Source organism: Oryctolagus cuniculus, chromosome 13 (genome assembly GCF_964237555.1).
Source record: "Oryctolagus cuniculus chromosome 13, mOryCun1.1, whole genome shotgun sequence".
NCBI classification, from domain to species: Eukaryota; Metazoa; Chordata; class Mammalia; order Lagomorpha; family Leporidae; genus Oryctolagus; species Oryctolagus cuniculus.
In genome coordinates, this window is record NC_091444.1 from 67197288 (window position 1) to 67222299 (window position 25012).

At 41.4% G+C, this 25012-nt stretch overlaps 1 protein-coding gene across 20 annotated transcripts in view; it reads left to right on the top strand.

Annotated features, from left to right (window-relative positions):
- The window catches only part of CDC42BPA (CDC42 binding protein kinase alpha), a 349867-nt gene that overhangs the window by 61103 nt on the left and 263752 nt on the right, over positions 1–25012 (top strand). For 18 of the 20 annotated variants that reach the window (XM_051820816.2, XM_070055638.1, XM_070055640.1 and 15 more), the window contains exon 2: positions 12969–13060. The exons of 1 other annotated variant lie outside the window; for it this stretch is intronic. In XM_051820816.2, coding sequence (XP_051676776.1) covers positions 12969–13060 — 92 coding nt within the window. Of the gene's footprint in view, positions 1–6661; positions 6874–12968; positions 13061–25012 lie in introns of those variants that run through there. One more of the 20 variants, XM_051820817.2, reaches the window with a different exon arrangement.

Here is a 25012-nt window from a genome sequence, read left to right on the forward strand (position 1 = left end):
TTATAGCGGCTTTTCCTCCCATAACCTCCCTCCCACCCGCAACCATCCCATCTCCCACCCGTCCGCCATCCCATTCTTCATCAGGATTCATTTTCAGTTATCTTTATATGCAGAAGATCAGCTTGGTATATACTAATTAAACATTTCAACAGTTTGCACCCATACAGATACACAAAGTGAAAAATACTGTTTGAGTGCTAGTTTTACCATTAATTCGCATAGTACAATACATTAAGGACAGAGATCCTACATGGGGAGCAATTGTACAGTGACTCCTGTTGTTGATTTAACAATTGACAATCTTATTTATGGCATCAGTAATCATCTGAGGCTCTTGTCATGAGCTGCCAAGGCTATGGAAGCCTCTTGAGTTCACAAACTCTGACCTTATTTAGACAAGGTCATAATCAAAGTGGAAGTTCTCTCCTCCCTTCAGAGAAAGGTTACTCCTTCTTTGATGGCCCATTCTTTCCACTGGGGTCTCACTCACAGAGATCTTTCATTTAGAGGTCCCCCCCACCACAGTGTCTTGGCTTTCCGTGCCTCAGAAACTCTAATGGGCTTTTTAGCCGGACCCGAATGCCTTAAGGGCTGATTCTGAGGCCAGAGTGCTGTTTAGGACATCTGCCATTCTGTGAGTCTGCTGTGTATCCCGCTTCCCATATTGGATTGTTCTCTCCTTTTTAATTCTATCAGTTATTATTAGCAGATACTAGTCTTGTTTATGAGATCCCTTTGACTCTTAATCCTAACATTATGATCAATTATGAACTGAAACTGATCACTTTGACAAGTAAGGTGGCATTGAATTGGAATCCCCTGGTACGTTTCTGACTCTCCCGTTTGGAGCAAGTCTGAGTGAGCATTTGCCAAACTGTACATCTCCTTCTCTTATTCCCACTCTTATCTTTAACAGGGATCACTTTTCAGTTAAATTTAAACACCTAAGAATAATTGTGTGTTAATTAAAGAGTTCAACCAATAGTATTAAGTAGAATAGAAAAATACTAAAAGGAATAAAATAATAAGTTATTCCTCGACAGTCAGGGCAAGGGCTGATCAAGTCATTGTTTCTCATAGTGTCAGTTTCACTTCTACAGGTTTCCTTTTAGGTGCTTAGTTATCACCGATCAGGGAGAACATATGATATTTGTCTCTTTGGGATTGGCTTATTTCACTCAGCATGATATTTCCAGATTCCTCCATTTAGCTGTAAATGACTGGATTTTTTTTAAACTGCTGTGTAGTATTCTATAGAGTACATATCTCATAGTCTCTTTATCTAGTCTTCCATTGATGGGCATTTAGGTTGATTCCATGTCTTGGCTATTGTGAATTCAGCTGCAATAAACATAGAGGTGCATGTCTCTTTTATTTGCTGATTTCATTTCCTTTGGGTAGATTCTGAGGAGTAGGATGGATGGGCTATATTTCTGAGGTATCTCGAAACTGTCTTTCATAGTGGCTTTACCAGTTTGCATTCCCACCAACAGTGGGTTAGTGTGCCTTCCTCACATCCTTGCCAGCATCTGTGGTTGGTTGATTTCTGTATGTAAGCCATTCTAACCAGGGTGAGGTGAAACCTCATTGTGGTTTTGATTTGCATTTCCCTGATGGCTAGTGATCCTGAACACTTTTTTCATGTGTCTGTTGGCTGTTTGGATTTCTTCTTTTGAAAAATGTCTATTTAGGTCCTTGGCCCATCTCTTTAAGTGGGTTGTTTGTTTTGTTGTTGTGGAGTTTCTTGATCTGTTTGTAGATTCTGGTTCTTAATCCTTTATCAGTTGCATAATTTGCAAATATATTTTCTCATTCTGTCAGTTGCCTCTGTGGGGAGCAACTCGGACTAGACTAAGTTACTGGAATTAAGACTTATTCTATGCATCTGCTCTCCCACAATATGGCGCTGGGAGAGGAGGAAACAGCTTCTACGCAGCTGCCTCTTGCCAACTTGAGTGATGACCTCCAGGAGCTGATCCTGCTCCTGATTGGAGGAGAGCAGCGTACTTGGCGTGTGGGCAGCCGAGTTGGGATTGGCGGAAGAGGACTATAAAGGAGGAGAGAGACAACATGCATGAGGAACATCTAAGAGGAACACCTGTGCAGCCCCCAGAGAGCCGGCCGGCGGTGTGCCGCTCCCCCGCGGAAGTGGGGAAGGTGGCAGGGGGAACTGCCCTTCCACGGAGGTGGAAGGGACGGTAGCCAACCCGGGAAGAACCAGCAGCAAACCCGGGGAGGGCCGAGCAGACAAAAGAACAGCGCAGGGTCCTCTGTCGTTCCTCCGCGAAGAGGGGGAGCAACATAATGGTGCCGTGACTCGGATATGAAGCCTAGGAAGGGTTTAATGTCGTTCCTCCATGAAGAGGGGGAGCGACAGCCTCTTCACTTTCCTGACTGTTTCTTTTGCAGTACAGAAACTTCTCAATTTGATGCAGTCCCAAATGTTAATTCTGGCTTTCACTGCCTGTGCCTCTGGGTTGTTTTCCAAGAAATCTTTGCCTTTGCCTATATCTTGCAGGTTTTTTCCGATGTTCTTTAATAATTTGATGGTGTCAGGTAGTAGATTTAGATCTTTAATGCATGTTGAGTGGACTTTTGTGTTAGGTGTAAGGTAGGGGTCTACAAGAATAAACTTTAATGAGCTCTCATATAATTTGATAGATTTACTTGTTTTTATTATTTTACCATGTTTATGCTGCTCTGTGTCTGCGTACACATTTTTGCTGGATCAAAGAAGAGTAATTGTAGATATTACCCTTTAAATATTTCTATATAAGTTTTCTTAGAATAAAGGCATTCTGTTAGATACGTACATTCAGAATACAACTATCTATTCAGAAAATTTAACTTTGGTACATTCAATATTGAAATCTCACCAGTGTCCCACTAATATCCTTTATGGTGATTTTTATCTTTTAAAAAAATGGATCCAGTCCATGATTACGTTTTGCATTTAGTTGTCTCTTTAGTCTGTTTTAATCAGGGGAAATTTTTCAGGCTTTATCTTTCATGTCAGTTATATATTTTGAAGCTTCTCATGTCCCACGATGGTTGTTTGTAGTTTGTTCCTCAATTCAAACTTGTCATGATTAGATTTAGGCTATTCATCTTTGTCAGGCGTGTAGTTATAAGTGGTAATCTGTTCATTCTCTGTACATTACACATGATAATGTTATTTTGTCCATTATTGTGATGTGCTGATCATATTAACCATTTCTCCCAGTAATCTAGGTTTTTTTTTTTGTTAACAATGACAAATGGAAACTTAACATTTACTTTTAAATTTTATTTTATTTTAGTTTATTTGTTTGAAAGAGTTGCAGAGAAAGATACAGCCAGAGAGAGTGGTTTTCCATTCAGCCGGTTCACTCCCCCAAATGGCTTCAATGGCTAGAGCTGATCTGATCTGAAGCAGAGAGCCAGCAGCTTCTTCTGGGTCTTGCACGTGGGTGCAGAGGCCCAAGGACTTGGGCCATTTTCTACTGCTTTCCCAGGCCACAACAGAGAGCTGGATTGGAAGTGAAGCAGCCAGGACTTGAACCGGCGCCTGTATGGGATAACAGTGCTGCAGGCTGGGGCTTTAACCCGCTCCACCACAGTACCGGCTCCAGAAACTTAACATTTAGAGGCTATATGTTCACTGCTGTAGAGGGGTGCTTGTGCGTTTTCGCTTTTGATGCCTTCAGGTTGTGTATTGTCATATGTATGTGTGTGTGTGTGTGTGTGCACACACTCATATGTATGTGTTTATATCTTTGAACTCAAAGTTTTTAAGGATTTTCCTTGTGGAGAATTTTAAACTACTGATGTAGCTTTTTTTTTGGAAATCCAGATTTTCTATTTTTAAATAATTGGATGCTTTTTGAGGAATTTGTTTCCTTGTTTGCTTCCAGATTTATTGGCACAAGTTGTTCATGAGATTCGCTTATTACCTCTTTAATTTCAACAGCCTCTGTAGTTTTAGCTAATTTCCTAATCTCAGTATTGTTTTTTATTCATTCATTTCTCTTGCTTCATTTAATTAGACTTTTCAGGGAACCCTTTTTTGGCTTTGCTAAGTGGTCCTATTAAATGTTTACTTTGAAATTGAGTAGTCTAATACCCTTTTGCTTTCTTCTACTTTGAGTTCTCTTAATGTAAGTTTTTTTGCTGTCTCTTTAACACCTTAATTTTCAACAGCCTTATTTCCCAATGTAAATATTTAATAATACTTTTTTTTTAATAAACCTGCTTTAGGCTGTGTCCTAGAAGTTTTGATATACAGTTTTTTAAATTATGTATTTCTGAGTATTTTCTGTTTATTTTACTATTTTCTTATTTTGAATTTCAGAGTATTTGGACTTTCCTGATTGTCTTTCTATTGTTGAGTTTTAATTGCACACACACACATTTGGTTATTCTTTATTTAAAAAATTTATTTATTTTTATTTGAGAGGTAGAGTTAGAGAGAGAGAGACAGAGGGAAAGGTCTTCTATCTGCTTGTTAATTCCCCAGTGTCAGCAGTGGCCAGAGTTGGGCCAGTCTGAGCCAGGAGCTTTCTCCAGGTCTCCCAGGTGGGTGCAGGGGCACAAGCACTTGGACTACCTTCTTCTTCTTTCCCGGCCATAGCAGAGAGCTATGTGCAGTGCGGCAGGCGGAGGTTTAGTTCATTAAGCAACAGCGAGGGCCCCCATATTTGGTTTTTGTATTGCCAGTATGACTTTTTGGAAGTACTTTTATGTCTTGGCAACTTTATAGAGATTGAGTTTGTGTTGAAAAGAATATTCTATAATTATTAGGTACCACATTATTATGTATATGTTCTAATATAGTAACAAAAATTTTTTGGTCTGTTGGGATTATCAATTACTGAAAGGTGTAATAAAAAGTTCCTCCATGAATATAAGTTTGTTTCTTCTATATTTTGGCTTCTATAGTTAGAGGTTATGCTACTGGGTGCATACATGTTTAGACTCATGCTCTGGGTAGTTGAATTTCTGTTTTTTAAAAATCATTATATATGGCCCCTGTTTATCTCTATTCAGCTAACAGCTCTTCCCTTACAATCTATATTGTCCAAATATGTTATCAGAATAGCTTACTTTTTGTGGGTGGAGTTAATATTAGCCTCTACTTTCTTTTTCTTACATTTTCTGTAAATTTAGGTTAAGAGCTACTTAAACAGAAAAAAGTCTTCCACAGAAATATGAAGAAGATGAACAAATCTAAACACTATACTTACCAAAAAAGGTAAAATGTGCAAAATTCCAGTAATACTGCAAGGGGAAAGTGATAAAATAGACCCAGATCAGCCTGTCCATACAGTAGGGTTTTAAAAACAAAGGATTATCAGTCACCTTAGTTCAAGAAATTTGAATTTTGATCAATGTATAACTTCAGAGACAATATAATTAACAGCACTGAAAGAAGTAGAAAACAGGGGCTGGTGTTGTGGCATAGCAGATTAAACCATCCTCTGCTGCTTTCAAGTGCATTAGTAGGGAGCTGGATCCGAAGAAGTGGAGCAGCTGTGGGCTGCCAGCATTTCAAGCGATGGCTTTACCGCTTTGCCACAATGCTGGTCCCTACACTGAAATCTTTAAACAGGATTTTTCTTTAGTAAAAAGAGAGAGAAAGCTACTCAACACATTTAATGAGGGTGGCTTATTGTTGGTACCAAACAGGGTGAAGACAGTATAGAAAAAAAGATAGCTGTAAATAAACTTTATGACCACAGATACAAAATTCCTAAATAAAAGCAGTGCAGTTTCAGCAGTGTATTGAGAAACATATTACATGGCTGGCACGCGGCTCACTTGGCTAATCCTCCCCCTGCGGTGCTGGTACCCCGGGTTCTAGTCCCGGTTGGAGCGCCTGGTTCTGTCCCGGTTGCTCCTCATCCAGTCCAGCTCTCTGCTGGGGCCCAGGAAGGCAGTGGAGGATGGCCCAAGTGCTTGGGCCCTGCACCCGCATGGGAGACCAGGAGGAAGCACCTGGTTCCTGGCTTCGGATTAGCGCCGGCCGTAGCAGCCATTTGGGGGGTGAACCAACGAAGGAAGACCTTTCTCTCTCTCTCTAAGCCTGTCAAAAAAAAACAAAAAAAACAAAAAAAAAAACCCCAAAAAACCCAAAAAACGTATTACAGCTGAATAAGGTTTAATCTCAATATACAAAATGGTTCAACTGCTAAAGTCTGCTTAAGTAATAGTTCATATTAAGTGAGTGAAAAAGAAAAGTCAAATGTTCTCAATGGAGATTGTAGTCATTAACAGTCCCACCACTAATATTTGAGAATATTTGTTCTTCACTTTCTTGCAAACACTTGCTGGCGTAAGATTTTTTATTTTTGACCTATTTTTCTCATAAATTTTAGGCTATTGTTAATTTGCATTTATCTGAGTTCTGGTAATGTGATCAACATTTTCTGTTCATTAGCCATGTGTATTTGGTCTCATGGAAAGTTTAAATGGAGGTATAGCATTTACTGCATAATTCGTTTATTTGAAGTTGTGGCATGTGTTTTTCATTTCTGTGCCTCTAGTATTTTGGAAAATGCTTGGCATGCAGTGGATATTCAGAAATAATTTGAGTTAATTGAATAAATTATTAGTAAACTGAGCTTTCTGACTAAGTTTGTGATAGAAATAACTTACTTTTGGAACTATTATTTATTTTCTTCAGAGGAAGAGAGAGGGAGAGAGAGAGACACTGAGCGAAAATGTGCCCATCTGCTGATTCACCACCCAAATGTCTGTATCAGCTGAGGCTGGACTCGAGCCTAAGCTGGAAGCCAGGACCTGAATGCAGGTCTTGCACCTTGGTGGCAGAAAGCCATCACCTTCTGCATCAGCAGGAATCTAGAGTCGGCAGCTAAAGCTGGGCGTTGAACCCAGGTACTCCCATGTGGGATGTGGGTGCCCCAAGTCATATCTTAACCACTAGGCTAAATGCCTATCTTAACAACTCACTTTTGAGTGCTTGAAAATAGAATAGTTTTGTAATATCAATGTGAGGAAATGCTTATTCTTACAGGTTCCAGGATGTGAAGAATAGTTATTATTTTAATTTATGTTAATACTACAATTGTCCATAAAACTTGAATGTCAGACAAACTAATTGTGTGACCTTGTAATACCTATTTGCTTGTACTTTAAGGGTATATGTGACTGCATGGAAATACAGTATTTATTTTTCAACACTGTCATCTTTTTGTAACTTTGTTAAAAGATCACTCTAATGATTCTTTGTGTACCTGAATTGCATGTATGCTTTCTTTACTATTTTGCAGCAGTGTTGTAGAGGATTGAAATATCTAACTCTTTGGCCTTTTAAATAAGTAGGATGTTACCTAGAAGGGAAGGTATCCATAATATTATTTTTTATGATTTATTTATTTATTTGAAAAGCATAGTTACAGAGAAGCAGAGGCAGAGAGAGAGAGAGGGAGGTCTTCATCTGCTGGTTCAGTCTCCAGTTGGCCGCAATGGCTGGAGCTGCACTGATCTGAAGCCAGGAGCCAGGAGCTTCTTCCAGGTCTCCCACGTGGATGCAGGGGCCCAAGGACTTGAACCATCTTCCACTGCTTTCCCAGGCCGTAGCAGAGAGCTGAATCAGAAGTTGAGCAGCTGGAACTCAAACCGGCGCCCACATGGGATGCTGGCACTGTAGGCAGTGTCTTTACCGGTATGCCATAGCACTGGCCCCAGTATTATGTTGTGTGTTTTTTTTTTTTTTTTTTTTTGACAGGCAGAGTGGACAGTGAGAGAGAGAGACAGAGAGAAAGGTCTTCCTTTTGCCGTTGGTTCACCCTCCAATGGCCGCCGCGGCCGGCGCGCTGCGGCCGGCACACCGCGCTGATCCGATGGCAGGAGCCAGGAGCCAGGTGCTTCTCCTGGTCTCCCATGGGGTGCAGGGCCCAAGCACCTGGGCCATCCTCCACTGCACTCCCTGGCCACAGCAGAGAGCTGGCCTGGAAGAGGGGCAACCGGGACAGAATCCGGCGCCCCAACCGGGACTAGAACCCGGTGTGCCGGTGCCGCTAGGCGGAGGATTAGCCTAGTGAGCCGCGGTGCCGGCCCCCAGTATTATGTTTTAAGAACTGCAAATACTTGTCTGTGATAAAATTCTGCATTTGTCTTTAGTGTCAATAATAAGGCAAGGATATAGTATACATTCTTTATTTGGGGTGGTAGGTTGTTTGAAAATCTAGAAGAAAGGAAGATAAAGTTAAGTAGAAGCTATATAATAAAGAATTGCTAAATGTTACGTTGTAGGCTACTTTGTTACATCTTCCATATCTTCCTAGGGACTAGACTAGTGCTGGTTTCACACTGGTTTTGTGTTGATTTTTTCTCGCCTAATTTTCATTTGTTTATTTGAGAGGCGGAAAGGTAGAGAAGAGAGCACAGCAAGAGTAAGTAAGCAAGCACACCTTATCTGTTGGTTCACTTCTCAGATGTCTGCAGGGCCCTGCCTGGGCCAGGCTGAGTCCAGTAGCTAGGAGCTCAGTCCTGATCTCCTATGTGGGTGGCAGGAACCCAGTCACTTGAGCTGTCAACTGTGCAATCCAGAGTGTGCTGTAGTAGGAAACTGGAGTCAGGAGCCAGAGGTGAGCATGGCATTCCAATATCCTAGGCCAAACATCTGCCTCATGTCCATTTCCTTTTTTTTTTTTTTCTTAGAGGAGAGGAGAGGCAGAGAAAGAGAGAAGTCTTCCATCTGCTGGTTGGGAAGTAGAACAGCCAGGTCTTGAACTGGCACCCATATGGGATGCTGGCGCTTCAGGCCAGGGCTTTAACCTGCTGTGCCACAGCGCCTGCCCTCCCACCCCCTTTCCTAACCAAGTGTTTCTGCTCTGCTAGTAGAGTCTGGGAAAGTTAGGGATTACTGCACTATTCCTTATGGTTCCCTTATAGCCCATGTACACCTTTGTAAATGGTCCAGTTACAAATAAACTTTCCTTAAATTGGAGTAATTGGTTTCCCATTAGGACCTTGACTGGTACACAGTGGTTACAGTCTTACAACTTACCTGGTCCAATTTGTTCAAAACGAGGATGCATTCGTTATTTGATCAAAATGTTTGTTTCTGAGGCCAGGGCTGTGTTGTAGAAGGTAAGCCTCCGCCTGCAGCACCAGCAACGTCTATAGCTGCTGGTTTGAGTCCCTGCTGCTCCACTTCTGATCCAGTTCCCTTCTAATGTGCCTGGGAGAGCAGTGGAAGATGGCCCATGCGGGAGACCCAGAAGAAGCTCCTGGCTCCTGGCTTAAGATCAACCTAGCTCTGGCTGTTGTGGCCATTTGGGGAGTGAACCAGCAGATAGAAGATCTCTTTCTGTCTCTGTCTCTCCCTCTCCCTCTCCCTCTTTAACTCTGTCTTTGAAATAAATTAGTAAATCTTAAAAAAAAAAAAAAAAAGCCAAAATGTTTATTTCTTGGCTATCGTGTATATACCTCTTCTCTCACAGAATGAAATCCTTCATACCTTTCTTCAAATCTTATCTATATCTTTGGTCTTTCTTAATTGTATGAATTCCAAATAGAGCTTAAATTTCAATTTCATTTCCTTTTTTTTTATAGATTTTATTTATTTTTTTGAGAGGTAGAGTTACAGTGAGAGGCAGAGACAGAAAGGTCTTCCTTCTGTTGGTTCACTCCCCAGATGGCCGCAATGGCCAGAGCTGCGCCGATCTGAAGCCAGGAGCTTCTTCCAGGTCTCCTATGTGGGTGCAGAGGCCTAAGGATTTGGGCCATCTACTGCTTTCCCAGGCTATAGCAGAGAGCTGGATTGGAAGTGGAGCAGCCGGGTCTAGAACCGGCACCCATATGGGATACCAGTGCTTCAGGCCAAGTCATTAACCCGCTGTGTCACAGCACCGGCCCCATCAATTTCCTTTTCTTACAGTCAAAAACACTAACGCAGACATTTCTGGTACACTGAGCTAATTACTGTGGAATACTACTGTTTCTAAGCTGATTAGGCCTTTTTTTTCATTATATTTTATTTTATTTAATGAACATAAATTTCCAAAGTACAGCTTATGGATTACAATAGCTTCCCCCCCACCCATAACTTCCCTCCCACCCACAGCACTCCCCTCTCCCACTCCCTCTCCCCTTCCATTCACATCAAGATTAATTTTCAATTATCTTTATATACAGAAGATCAATTTAGCATATATTAAGATTTCCACAGTTTATACCCACACAGAAACACAAAGTAAAATACTATTTGAGTACTAGTTATAGCATTAATTAAACACCTAAGAGTAATTGTGTATTAATTACAGAGTTCAACCAATAGTTTTAAGCAGAACATAAAAAATACTAAAAGGGTAAAGTATTAAGTTCTTTTTTTTCTTTTTTTTGTTATATAGTTTTTTTTTTATTTAATAAATGTGAATTTACAAAGTGCAGCTTGTGTATTGTTGTGGCCTCCCCCACCCCAAACCTCCCTCCCTCCCGTGGCCCTCCCCTCTCCCACTCCCTCTCCCATCCCGCCCTTCATCGAGTTTTATTTTCAATTACCTTCATATACTGAAGATCAACTTAGTATATACTAAGCAAGGATTTCAACAGGCTGCACTCACACAACCGCACAAGGTATACGGTATTGTTCGACTAGTAGTGTTGTTTTTAAGTTTCATAGTAAAACACATTAAGGACAAAGATCCTACGTGGGGAACATGTACCCAGTGACTTCCGTTGTTGATTTAACAATTGGCACTCTTATTTATGACGTCAGCAATCACCCAAGACTCTTGCCATGGTCTAGGCTATGGAAGCCCCTTGAGTTCGCTGACTCTGAACTTGTTTAGTCAAGGCCGTATCACAGTGGAGGTTCCTTCCTCCCTTCAGAGAAAGGCGCCTCTCTCCTTGATGGCCTGTTCCTTCTGCTGGGGTCTTGTTCACCAGGATCTTTCATTTAGATTTTTTTTTTTTTTTTTTTTTTTTGCTACCATGTCATGGCTTTCCATGGCTGATTAGGCCTTTAAATGTCTTCAGAGCTGGTTAGGCCTAAATGCCTTCAGACCACCGCAAGGCAGTAAGACTTGCTGTGTGTTTCACCCCCTTAATGCTCAAACACTTTTCTTTGATCTTTTAACACTCTGGCTGCATGGAAGGAAGAAAGAGGAAGAACAGAACAGTACTCGTAAATAAGGATCTTTTAATCATGTCATCTCCTTTTTATTTGAGAATAAAGGTAGACATGAAGAAAGGAAGCAGGTCTAAATTTATTTTGAGGGCAGCATTTACTTGATTTAATCATAAGATTGGTTTATTCTCTACTAGTACTAGGGTTATGTTGGGGTCTTAAGCCTGAGGCTGGCCCCTGACCAGCAGGGGACAGTACAAGCACTCCCCAACAAGGCAAATGGGAGAGGTAAGGTCAACAGGTCAAGCACACCGTAGAAAGCACCAGTGAGTTCTGTCGAAGCAGGAACTCCTTTATTGAGGAAGTGTACAGCTTATAAAGCTTACGAAAGACATGCACAGTAGGGGAGCCAATCAGAGAAAAGGTCATGCAGGCATGGGTGGACCACGCACAGGGGCATATTGGGATCAGGCACTGTCTACGTGTCTGGAACTAAAGCAGATCTATCCCTGCAGGTGGTCTGATCTCGCCTAACTTAACTGCAGTGGCTGCAAACATGCCCCCCCCCCCCCCCAACATCCGCCAGGCGCCATGTTGTTAGGGACTATTTTAGGCAATGCCCAATAGGGTTACATCTAAATTCCTTGGATGACATTCAAGGCTGTCTCTGTTTTCTAGGTTCTATTTTTTTTTTTTTTTTTTGCATTTCTTCTTACAGTTCCATAACATCAATGGATTATTTACTGTTAGCATCCAAAATTGACTTCCTTGCTCTCCTCATTTGCTTATATTGTATGCTTTACGTGGAAAGTGTACAATGTCAAATCCAGGCAAAGGAAAAAATTCTATTTATCAAAAGTTAATTCATCAGTTAACTTTGTGAAGCTGTCCTGTTCACATAATTAGTGTTCTATTATTATTATTATTTTTGACAGGCAGAGTAGACAGTGAGAGAGACAGAGAGAAAGGTCTTCCTTTGCTGTTGGTTTACCCTCCAATGGCCGCCGCGGCCGGTGCGCTGCTGCCGGCGCACCGCGCTGATCTGATGGCAGGAGCCAGGTACTTATCCTGGTCTCCCATGAGGTGCAGGGCCCAAGTACTTGGGCCATCCTCCACTGCACTCCCGGGCCACAGCAGAGAGCTGGCCTGGAAGAGGGGCAACCGGGACAGAATCCGGCGCCCCGACCTGGTGTGCCGGCACTGCAAGGCGGAGGATTAGCCTAGTGAGCCGCAGCGCCGGCCTAGTGTTCTATTATGAATCTGTTATCTCTGTTAGAAACTTTATCACGTTTTACATTTTGTGTGTGGATGTGTGTCCTATGTGCACAGGCACACTTGTTCATCTCCTGTAAACTGAACATTTCAAAGTGGAAGATATCATATTGTAATTACGGTTTTTAAAAATCCAGTCATTACTTTGTAAACTGTAGACTTAGAAAAGATATATTGAAAGATTTAATAATCAAATGGGTATGCAAGAAATGTTAATTTACTTGGTAAGAATTGCTGAAGATTTCTCTGGTGCCATGAAATGTGCATTTTTCTTTGAATGGACTTTTGTGTTAAAGAATATATATCTAGTATTGATAGAATACACAGACTGTTTAAATTTTGAATAGACTGGTCATTTTTATATTCCTGTTGCTTTGCAGTATTTCATTTTTGGGGGTTTTAAAATGTTTTTCACCAAAAATGTAATTCATGTATAATAAATAAAGGAAATATGTTATTTTTAGGGAAGTTAATTCTGTTTATCCTCATAGCTTGATGAAATTTTAAAATACTTTGGCTTAATTCTTAGTCATAATTTGAATTTTTATTATAAAAGACACACTAATTATATGTAATTGGCATCAAATTTCATTAAGAGAATAATGATGTTCTTTTGTTTCAGCTAAACCATTTACTTCTAAAGTCAAACAAATGCGATTACATAGAGAAGACTTTGAAATATTAAAGGTGATTGGCCGAGGAGCTTTTGGAGAGGTAAGAGATAAAGATTTATAGAAGGTCTACTGTTTTGGAAGGTATTTTATACTGTTGTGAAATAATTCAACTGAAATATTATTTATTTGCTTTTGTGATTGATAGGGTTGATCAGAAAATATGAGTATATTAGTTTTGAATGAAATATTTATGTATGCGATTTTTCTGTTTTCCATTTTCACATGTACTTCATATCTGGACCTTTTTTTTTTTATTCCATTGGTTCAATTTGTCTTTCCTTATGTCAGTATGACATTATCTTTAATACTCTAGTTCATAAGAAGTTTTCATGTCTAGTAGTTTACATGCTCTGCCTTCCTCCTTCCTATACCCACTCCCCTTCTCTCTTCGCATTTTTTTTAAGGATTTGTTTATTTATTTGAAGGGAAGATAGAGAGAGAGAGAGAGAGAGAGAAGAGAGCACAGGCAAGGGCAAGATCTTCCAACTTCTGGTTCATGTCCCAAATGGCTGCAACTGCCTGAGCTGGGCCTATCTGAAGCAAGGATCCAGGAGCTTCTTTTGGGTCTCCCATGTGGGTACAGAGGCCCAAGCACTTGGGCTATGCTGTGCTGCTTTTCTAGGCACATTAGCAGGGAGCTGGATCAAAAGTGGAGTAGCTGGAACTTGAACTGGCACCCATATGGGTTGCCAGTGCTGTGGGTTTTACCTGTTGCACCATGCCATGTTGCCAACTCCCTCTCCCAATGTATTTTCATGTTGTTTTGTTAGAGGGCTAGAGGACGAGGGGGAGGGAATGGTGTGTGCCAGCAAGCTGGGGGGAGGGGTGAGAAAGAGAAAAAGAAAGAAAAAGTTACCATCACTGATCTTTTCCCAAAGGCCCCCAGCAGCTGGAGGTGGGCTGGGACCAAAGCCTGGGGCTGGGACATCAGTCCGTTGTCTCCCCTGTGACTTACAGGAACCCAACCAGTGAGCCAACACTGTTTACTTTCAGAGTCTACATTAGCAGGGAGCCTGCTGCAGGTGCTGCTTGTCAAACCCAGTACTCTAACATGAGATGCAGGAATTTTAATTGGTAGACTCCTCATATTTTGCCGTCAAATTAAAAATTTGACTGAAGAAACACACATGTACACAACACCTGTTGAAATTTGGATTAGGATTGCATTGAAACTGGAGATCAATTTGTATATAACTGACATCTCATTACTGAGATTGCTAATCCATGAATGTAGTATATGCTTCCATTTATTTAAGGCTTTATAAATTTTCAATAATGGTTTCTAGTTTTCATTCTGTATATAGGAATTCTGCATTTTTCAAAAGATTTATTCCTAGATTTTTGATGCTCTTGATGTTATTTTAATTAAAATTGTTAAGTTTAATTCTGTAATGGTTTTCTTTAGTTACCAATATACTTGAATTTTGTGTGACCTCATATCCAGAAACCTTGTTTTTATACTTTTAAAATCATGAAATGTGTTGAATTTTAATAAATGGTGTGTTTGCATTTTCTGAGACACTCATGGTTTTTATCCTTGTTTGTGTAAATGTGTTTAATTTTACTGCTTTCTGTCCAAATGCTATACTAAATTTACATCACTGAAATGATCCTACCTTGGTTGTATTGTATTGTCCCTTTTATTTTTCAGTGGGTTTGGTGTGTTGTTTTTTCATGTGTGTTTTTTTTAAATAGAGATTTTGCTCTTATTTTCTGGAGGAAAACTTTACTATTTCTTAAGTTCTGATCAGATTTTGGTGTCTTAGGCTGGTCTAATAAAAATAGTAAGTGTTCCCCCTTTTATTGTTCACTACAAGAGTTTGTGAAAATTATTTTTTCCTTATGTGCTTATAAAATTCCATTTGTAAATCCTTCTGTGCCTGGAGGTTACAAATGAGGGAATTTTAAATAATGTATTTAATTTTTTTATTGTAAGCAAAACTACTTGGATTTTCTGTTTTTGTGTATCAGTTTTGCTAGGTTTATCTGTGTCATCTAATTTTTCAGGCTTATTACTATATTTATCATTTGTATCTATCACTTTTTGATTCGCTAGGTGTTTATCAGTTTTATCTTTTCAGTCAATTCTTGATCTTTTGGATTTTGCTATTGTAGATTGTTTTCTGTTTCATTAATTTCTGTTCTTTAATATTTTCTTCCTTTTATCCTCTGAATTAATTTGCTGATCTTTTTCTGATTTATTGAAATAGAGTATTGATTTCTAGGTATTCTTTTCGCATCTGTATTTCAGGCTCTTGTTTTTCATTAAGCAGCTTTGCTACAACTGACAAATTTTGATACGTTGTATTTTCATTATTTTGCTTAAAATACTTTGTGGCTTCAAATGTGATTTTAAATTATTGTTATAATTTTTTAAATCTTTAGGAATTTATTTCTAAGTATTTAGAGGACTTTGTAGTTGTTCTTATTTGTACATTTTAATTTTTTGCAACAGAATAAATGTATCTTTTAATTACATTTCCCATGAATTTTTTGAGGTACCTTCATATTTCTGTTGTTGAGTTGTAATGTAATCTTCCTATGAGCAAATCGTGTACTAGGGCGATTACAGTCCTTTGAAATATGCAATGTAGTATTGTAAATATGAATGGTCAGATTCATTAATCTTGTTGTTTAAATCTTTCACATCATGGTGTTTTCTCTGCTTGATCTATTGTTTCCTGAGAGAGAATTTGTTTATTTTTCTATTTATTTCTATTTTAGCTAATATAAATATTGTTATATCTTTCTGCTGATGACTATTTTATCATTATGGAATGTTTCCTGTATTCTTAGTAATGCTTTTTGACTTAAATTTTCTTTAATCTGATGTTATTATAGCTACTTCCACTCTTTTTTTAGTATTTGTGTTAAATATCATTTCATTCTTTTAGTTTCAGCTTTCTGTAATGTTACAGTATTGTTACTGTTAAGTAGAATATAGTTGTTTTTATGTTCATTCTGATGATCTTTTATCTTTTAATTGGAGTATAATTAGTTTACATTAAATATAATTACAGTACTTATTACTGTTTGTTTTCTATTTGTCTTGCTCATTCTGTATTTTCTTCTGTTGCATGCTTTGTCTTGGATTCATGGAGTATTTTATTTTATTTTATTTTTTATTTATTTTTTTGACAGGCAGAGTGGATAGTGAGAGAGACAGAGAGAAAGGTTTTCCTTCTGCCGCTGGTTCACCCTCCAATGGCCGCCATGGCTGGCGCGCTGCGGCCGGTGCACCGCGCCGATCTGAAGGCAGGAGCCAGGTGCTTCTCCTGGTCTCCCATGGGGTGCAGGGCCCAAGTACTTGGGCCATCCTCCACTGCACTCCCTGGCCACAGCAGAGAGCTAGCCTGGAAGAGGGGCAACCGGGAAAGAATCCAGCGCCCTGACCGGGACTAGAACCCGGTGTGCCGGTGCCGCAAGGCGGAGGATTAGCCTATTGAGCCGTGGCGCCGGCCTTTATGGAGTATTTTAAATAAGACTCTCTTGGTAACACCTAAAGATGCCACTTTCATCCTTAGTAAATTGGTATTTTACCAGTTCCCATTAGCCCAATTTCTACCTTAGTTTTTTGTCATTGCTCACATGTATTTTGGTTCTGCTCATACTTGAACCCACAAAATCTATGATTTTGCTGCCCACTATTAACTTAGATTTATCCACATGCTGAAATTTTCTCTTGTTCTTTGTATTAGTCTGCTTTTCCTTAACTAAAATGCCAGAGAAACTTCTTGGGAAAGGGAAGGTTTATTTTATTGTACACTCTGGAGGTCACAATTCAGGATTGGGTGGCACCATAATGTGTTGTCCGTGGAGGCTGGTCATGGTGGGTGTGGAGGAACAATCACGTGGTGAGCCAGGAAGCAGAGAACAGCTCTGCTGACCTTGAACTCAAAAGAACCAGTCCTCTTGGAAGAAGCACCTTCTGAGGGAACTTCCCTGATGACCTCAAGGTCTACCATAGTCTCCTTTCAGGCACCATAATTAAATCAAGCCTGTACCCTTAATCCTTTTTTTTTTTTTTTTTTTTTTTATTTTTTTTGACAGGCAGAGTTAGGCAGTGAGAGAGAGAGACAGAGAAAAAGGTCTTCCTTCCGTTGGTTCACCTCCCAAATGGCTGCTACTGCCGGTGCGCTGCGGCTGGTGTGCTGCGCCAATCCGAAGCCAGGAGCCAGGTGCTTCCTCCTGGTCTCCCACATGGGAGTGTAGGTGCAGGGCCCAAGCACTTGGACCATCCTCCACTGCCTTCCCGGGCCACAGCAGAGAGAGTTGAACTGGAAGAAGAGCAATGGGACAGAATCCGTTGCCCCAACCACGATAGAACCCAGGGTGCCGGTGCCGCAGTCAGAGGATTAGCCTAGTGAGCCACGGTGCTGGCCAGTACCCTTAATCTATCAGCGATTAACATTAATACTTTGGAGTTTAAACACCTTCATGAGGTTTGGGAAGGCAGTTCCTACTCAACCCATAATGTTATAATTCCCTTTGAGATAATTTTTCTTCTGACTTAAAAATTACTTTTAGTATTTCCTTATTACAAGTCTGCTGATGATAAATTATTTACTTTTATTTTTTAATAAATATATTTTTTGATCTTAAATCTTTTTTTAAAAAAGATTTTATTTATTTATTTGACAGGTAGAGTTACAGACAGAGAGAGAGAGAGAAAGGGAAAAGTCCTCCCTCCGTTGGTTTACTCCCCAAATGGCCGCAACGGCTGGGGCTGTGCTGATCCGAAGCCAGGAGCCTCTTCCAAGTGTCCCATGTAGGTGCAGGGGCCCAAGCACCTGTGCCATCTTCCACTGCCCTTCTAGGCCATAGCAGAGAGCTGGATGGGAAGAGGAGCAACCGGGACTAGAACCGGCACCCACATGCAATGCCACCGCCACAGGTGAAAGATTAACCTAGTGCGCCACGGCGCTGGCCCCAAGATCTTTTAAAAATTGAGGTATGCATACAAAGGGCCTCAAAAAGTTCATGACATATGCATATTATGGAAAAGCTATGCATTAGTTTCAAAACATTTTTCACCAAAATAATCTTTTAATTCAATTTTTAACAAACTTTATGAAGCTCGTGTGTGTGTGCGTGCGTGCTTAATTTTATTTGTATGAACTTACGTAATCATGGTGCAGATCAAGGTAAAAAACTTCTAACATTCTGATATGCTTTTATTGCTCCATGTGTGTTAATTGCTTGCTTGTTAGATATGTAGTCTGATGTCTGTCACCATTGATTTATTTAGCTTGTTTATGAGTTTTATATTAATAGAATTATGTAGTATATAATCTTCTGGCTTTGGCTTCGTTTGAACATTATACTTAGGTGATTCATCTTTGCTTTTCATTGACTTCCAGTTTTTCTTTGTATAAATATAACAATTTATTTAGTGAGAGTAGTTTTGGTTGGTATTCATGTGTTTGTGATTTTTGGCTGTTATGAATAATGCTGTTATGAACATCCTTGGCCATGTCTTTTCTGAGATTTAAGTTCTCTTGTGTTTGATATATATTTAGGAGTAGAACTGTTGTGGGAAAAGTGGTGAGATGAGTCCGGGTTGATATCCTGGTGTTGATGACAGTTTACAAGACCAGACACAATGGTGTGAGGAGAAGAATCGAAGTTTTATTTGAGTAGGAAACAAAGGAGCTCCCAGCAAAGGGAGGGGCTGGTGGAGAGAGAGAGACCAAGCTATTGAGGTCTCACAGTCAAAGGGTATTTGTGTCTTTAACACATCATCTCCAAAGAGCTAATGTAGTGTTCTATACATTAGCTTTTGTGAAGGCAGGGACAATGTTGATGGAACTAGCACTTACATGTACTGGCAAGGGACTATGGGAGTATAGTTTTTAGTCTGGCTTCCTTCTAGCCCCAGGCTCCCTCATAATTGCTGGGTTACAGGGTGGGGATATTTAACTTTAGTTAATAGTGCCAAATCAATTTCCCCTGTGGTAACTGATACATATTCTCACCAACAATGTATGAAGTTCCAATTGATTTACAACCTCACTAGAGTTGTTTTACTTTAGAGCTGTTGTATTTTGATTTCATGTTTGCATTTCCTCATAACTCTTAACATTGAACATTTTTTTAAAGATTTATTCATTTATTTGATAGAATTACACAGAAAGAGGAGAGTCAGAAAGAGAGAGGCGTCCTCCATCCAGTGGTTCACTCCTCAACTAGCCACAGTGGCCGGAGCTGTGCTGATCTGAAGCCAGGATCCAGGAGCTTTCTCCAGGTTCCCACGTGGGTGCAGGGGCCCAAGGACTTGGGCCATCCTCCACTGCCTTCCTAGGCCATAGCAGAGAATTGGATTGGAAGTGGAGCTGCCAGGTCTTGAGCCAGTGCCCACATGGGATGCTGGCATCTCAGACTGGAGTGTTAACCCGCTGCACCACAGCACTGGCCCCCACATTGAGCCCTTTTTGATACTACTTCACATCACTTAGGTATCTGAATTTTGTGAAGTGCACATTTTGCGCTTGGGGAGTAAAGAGCCATGTAGGTGGGTTGTCTGACTTATTAGTATATTCTAGATACCAGTCCTTTGTTGGAGATATACACATGTGTGCATGTAATTTTAGAAAGTCCTTCCTTTTATTTTTAATTTTAAGATTTATTTATTTATTTAAAAGGCAGAATTAGAGACAGAGGCAGAGAGAGAAAGGTCGGTTTTCGATCCACTGGTTCACTCCCCAAACAACCAGAACTGAGTGGATCCAAAACCAGGAACCAGGAGCTTCTTCTGGATCTTCCATGTGGGTGCTGGGGCCCAAGCACTTGGGCCATCTTCCACTTCTTTCCCAGGCCATAGCAGAGCTGGGTTGGAAGAGGAGCAGCTGGGACTCGAATCGGTGCCCATATGGGATGCTGGTGCTGCAGGCAGCAGCTTTATCTGTTAACACCACAGCACTGACAGTCCTTCCTTTTTTATGATGGGGTCTCCTCTCTCTGTATGAGGATTTGTCAGCTTTTTATTACTGTAATGAAATACCTGTGGCAGGCTACTTTGGAAAGAAAAGAGATGTATTTAGTTCACTGTTTGGGAGAAAGGGTGTCCAAACAGAATGTTTCAGTGTCTTGTGAGGGTCTTCCTTGGCTACATCACATTATGGTGGAGCATCTATCTGTCCATCTGTCTGTCTCTCCTAATAAAACCATTGGGATTCAGTCATGGAGTATCTACCCTAATGTTTTTATCCAATCTCAGTAACTTTTTTTTTTGACAGGCAGAGTGGACAGTGAGAGAGACAGACAGAGAGAAAAGTCTTCCTTTGCCGTTGGTTCACCCTCCAATGGCTGTCATGGCTGGTGCGCTGCTGCCGGCGCACCACGCTGATCTGAAAGCAGGAGCCAGGTGCTTCTCCTGGTCTCCCATGGGGTGCAGCGCCCAAGCACCTGGGCCATCCTCCACTGCACTCCCTGGCCACAGCAGAGAGCTGGCCTGGAAGAGGGGCAATCGAGACAGAATCCGGCGCCCCGACCGGGACTAGAACCCGGTGTGCCGGCGCCGCAGGTGGAGGATTAGCCTAGTGAGCCGCGGTGCTGGCCTAATCTCAGTAATTTTTAAAGACAACACAAAGCATAACTTTCTGCGCTCCTAATGCTGTTCAAAGGAGGCAAAGTTTGGTGGGGCTTGAATACCTCTCACTTTTGTGTCCCTGTATTGGAAATCTCAGAAGTGTTGTGTTGTGTTTCCAAGTAGGTCTGGAGCAAATGTAGTTATCTCTGTTATCTCTAGGAAAATGTTATGATGCCTTGTGCATGATGAGAGGTGAGGCTCAGGTGCATGATGGGGAATGGGTGTGCTGAGCCTGTAGTACCTTGAGTATTTCCAGCTAATGCACATGGAAGGGGTTGGAGTTTGGGATACATGTCCTTCTGACATACAACATACAATTGACTCATCTCCAGTATAATTCTAAAGTCTTAACTCTGGCATTTATTCAAAAGTTAAGTGTCTCTTTCAACTTTGAGTCATCTGTGCTAACAGTGGGACAGTTACACAGTATACATTCCCATTTAAATTGGGAGGAATAGATACCTAAGGAAGGAGTAATTGACTCAAAGGTTGAGCAAAACCTATCAGGGTAGACATTAAATCCCAAAGTTCAAGTATGGTATTTTTTGCATACTGCATCAAGGTGGGCCCCCAAGGCCTTGGGTTGTTCTTTCACTTTACAACAACTTTGTTGTTCACTGCTCAGTTGCCTTCTCTCTGAGGCTGCATGCTTGTGTTGGTGGCTTTTCGAGACAGGTGTGGCACATTACTGGTCATTCTTCCTTATTTATTTATTTATTTATTTATTTATTTTGACAGGCAGAGTTAGTGAGAGAGAGAGAGAGAGAGAGAAAGGTCTTCCTTCCGTTGGTTCACCCCCCCAAATGGCCGCCACGGCCAGAGATATGCCAATCTGAAGCCAGGAGTCAGATGCTTCTTCCTGGTCTCCGATACAGGTGCAGTGGCCAAGCACTTGGGCCATCCTCCACTGCTATCTCTCCACAGCAGAGAGCTGGACTGGAAGAGGAGCAACCAGGACTAGAACCCGGTGCCCATATGGGATGCCGGCGCCACAGGCGGAGGATTAACCAGGTGAGCCATGGCGCCGGCCCCTGGTCATTCTTCCTATCCAAAGTCTTCTCTGTGGATTTGTTAACAGAGATGGCTGGAATGCAATTTCTTGTGTTTGTGCAAGAAATAATTCAGGTGTGAGGCAGAGGTAGTGGTAAGCAACGTAGTCAGGTTTAATGGAGTAGGGCATCATCAGAATGGATGGGTATCTTTCCAGACAGAATCTGAGAGAGTATCCAGTCATTCAGCAAGATTGATAGTGTAAGCAAGATTACATAGTTGTATGGAGAGAATGTACCTCAAAGGTAAAGTGGGCATCTCAGCAAAACGCTGAGAGCTAACAGTGCTGAAAGCAGGGAGAACTGAGCTAAGAGATATACACCTGATAGGTCAGGCGGGCATCTCAGTAAAGAACTTAGTGTACTGTCTATTCAGACTGGGCTATAAGGGAATAGGGGTACTGTTCAGTTCTCTCTGGTTTTCCTCCCTGTCTCCATCACACTTCTGGGTGTGAAATATGGAAAGTTCCTCCCAAGGTTTTATTACCCAGTGTTGCCAGACTGGGTAGCCTACTAGGCACCAGGTGGAGGGGATGTTCTGGGAACACCAATAAAGTTACTGGGGGTTTGTGCAGGACTTTGTAGTGTAAAATACTAGGCTGCTTCTAAGGCTGCTACATTCCTTTCCACCAGTGCTTTGTTTTAGTTAGGCTCCAGTAGCCCTCATATGCTAATATCTAACTTCCTACTTAGCAGCTTCATTCCCTCAGCTTCCCTAGGCACTGCCTCAGTGAGTGCTTTCTGGCTATGGCAAACTTGTTCCTAGCCTCCAAATCTTTCCTTTAAAATCTTGATAAAAGCTGCTATGACCCTATAATTATTGCATTCTACACACTTAAGAAACCAGCATCATTTGAAAGACACCAGGATCTGCTGCTGGTGTGAGCTGTGCCTGTAGTTGGCTGAATCATGGTTGCAGCAGCCTTGGGGCTCTGCTAGCAAACCAGAATCTCAGAATGGCTGTAGGCTTACAGAGTGTCCTAGGCTCTTTCTAGAAGCTGTTTTTCCCTAAGATCTCTAACACATACTCACACTTTTAGGCCTGTTGGTATCTTTCCTATCTTTCTGATGCAAAGAACTTGGCATCTTTTATCAGTGAGTGCTCAACAACACCCTCCTTGACTGCACTCTGAGATGCTTTTTCTTTCCTCCTTCCCTGACTAGGGGTACAGATTTTCTAAGGCTTTCTATCTTGCTTCCTTTTTTTTTTTTTAAAAATTTTTTTTTTTTTAATTTTTTGACAGGCAGAGTGGACAGTGAGAGACAGAGAGAAAGGTCTTCCTTTGCCGTTGGTTCACCCTCCAATGGCCGCCGCGGCTGGCGCACCGCGCTGATCCGATGGCAGGAGCCAGGAGCCAGGTGCTTTTCCTGGTCTCCCATGGGGTGCAGGGCCCAAGCACCTGGGCCATCCTCCACTGCACTCCCTGGCCACAGCAGAGAGCTGGCCTGGAAGAGGGGCAACTGGGACAGAATCCGGTGTGCCGGCGCCGCTAGGCGGAGGATTAGCCTAGTGAGCCGTGGCGCCGGCTTCTTGCTTCCTTTTAATTATACATTTTATCTTCAGGTCTCCTCCCTGTTACAGAAGGTAAAGCCTGCACAGCTAAGTTAACTTTCTGCTCCTACCCTCCTGTTGTTTCTTTTTTTTTTTTATCTTTTATTTAATAAATATAAATTTCCAAAGTACAGCTTTTGGATTACAGTGGTTTTTTTCCCCTGCTGTTTCTTTTGTGAACAGGGTGCCTTGCAGTCAATGGTTCCCCCTTAAGCTCACCAGCCAGCATCAGCAAGATGTAATATGGCTGCCTAAGCAACCTTCAGAAGACCTGGAACTTTATTATAATCTGAATTTCCATTCTAATTGACAATTCCACCAGCAGCATGACAGTTAATCATCACTATGACAATCACAGAAAGAGACCATAAAAGGACAAAAAGAAGGGGGTTTCTTGATTTGAAGAATTATACCACTCTTTTCTCAGAAGACCATGAATATTTCTCCCACTTACTAGCGTATTCCATTCTCCTTTTCTGTTGCTCTGTATCTGTGATTTCTTGGTCCAGGCAGATTAAGACGTTGATTTTTGAGCTAGGCTCCTGCTTCTCCATTCCTTTAACCACTGAATAAAGCTCGTGTTGTTGATGCTCAGCTTTGGGTTCTCAGTTGGTTTTGTGTCACCGAATGGACCAAGAGCCTATTTTTGGGGTCCCTCCCCACATAACAAGGATCCCTAAAAAGAAGGATAACACTGTAGTTCTGAATCCTGTTTTATGCATTACCAGTGATGGCAAGGATTAGGATGTGAGAGAGGAAGTAACAGTAAGCATCTAAGTCAGATTTAATGAAGGGGGTACACCTGGACAGCATATCTTGATAAAGAACTAAAGCCCAGTCTGTATTCAGGGATGTTGCTGGGTTGAGGGCTTCCTGAGCATGGAATTATTGAAATTCCTCCCAAAACTTTTTTAGCACAGTGTATAGAGTGGGGAAGATTTCCCTAAGCTGCCTCTGCAAAAGAGCTAAGATCCACTAACAAGTTAATGAACAAGGGCAAGACTTGTCAGGTGCAAATGCTAGTCTGTTTCCAAGGCTGGCTTCTATGTTTTCCCCTCATTTAACTGCACTGGTATTCTCATTTTTGTTCTACAGCTCCTCACATACACACACAGATTAATGTCTGCCTTGCTGCTTGACAAATGTAGTTAAAAGTAACCAAGCAGCAACCTGAATGCTGTTATTTTTAAGATATTTCCTGTCAGATGTCTCAGTTCATCACTTGAAGACTTAAAGCATATACACAGTACAGCCAGATTCTTTGCTATGGTGTAACAAGGGTGGTCTTCAGTTTCCAATAGAATTCTGGTTTGTATTAGCATCATGGGCATGGCTTCTCCTTATACATCTTACATCGAAGAATTCCTAGTTTTAATGAAGTGCAGTTAATTAAACTGTCTTTATGGGGCCAGCGCCATGGCTCAATTGGTTAATTCTCCACCTGTGGTGCCGGCATCCCATATGGGCATTGGGTGCTAGTCCTGGTTGCTCCTCTTCTAGTCCAGTTCTCTGTGGCCCAGGAGGGCAGTGGAGGATGGCCCAAGTGCTTGGGCCACTGCACCCGCGTCAGAGACCAGGAAGAAGCACCTGGCTCCTGGCTTCGGATCGGCGTATCTCCGGCTGCGGCGGCCATTTGGGGGGTGAACCAATGGAAGGAAGACCTTTCTCTCTGTCTCTCTCTCTCTCACTGTCTAACTCTATCTGTCAAATAAAAAAGAAAAAACAAAACTACCTTTATGATTATTCCTGTGTTCCTTTTAAGAAATTTTTCCTAACCCCGAGATTATGAACCTATTTCTATAG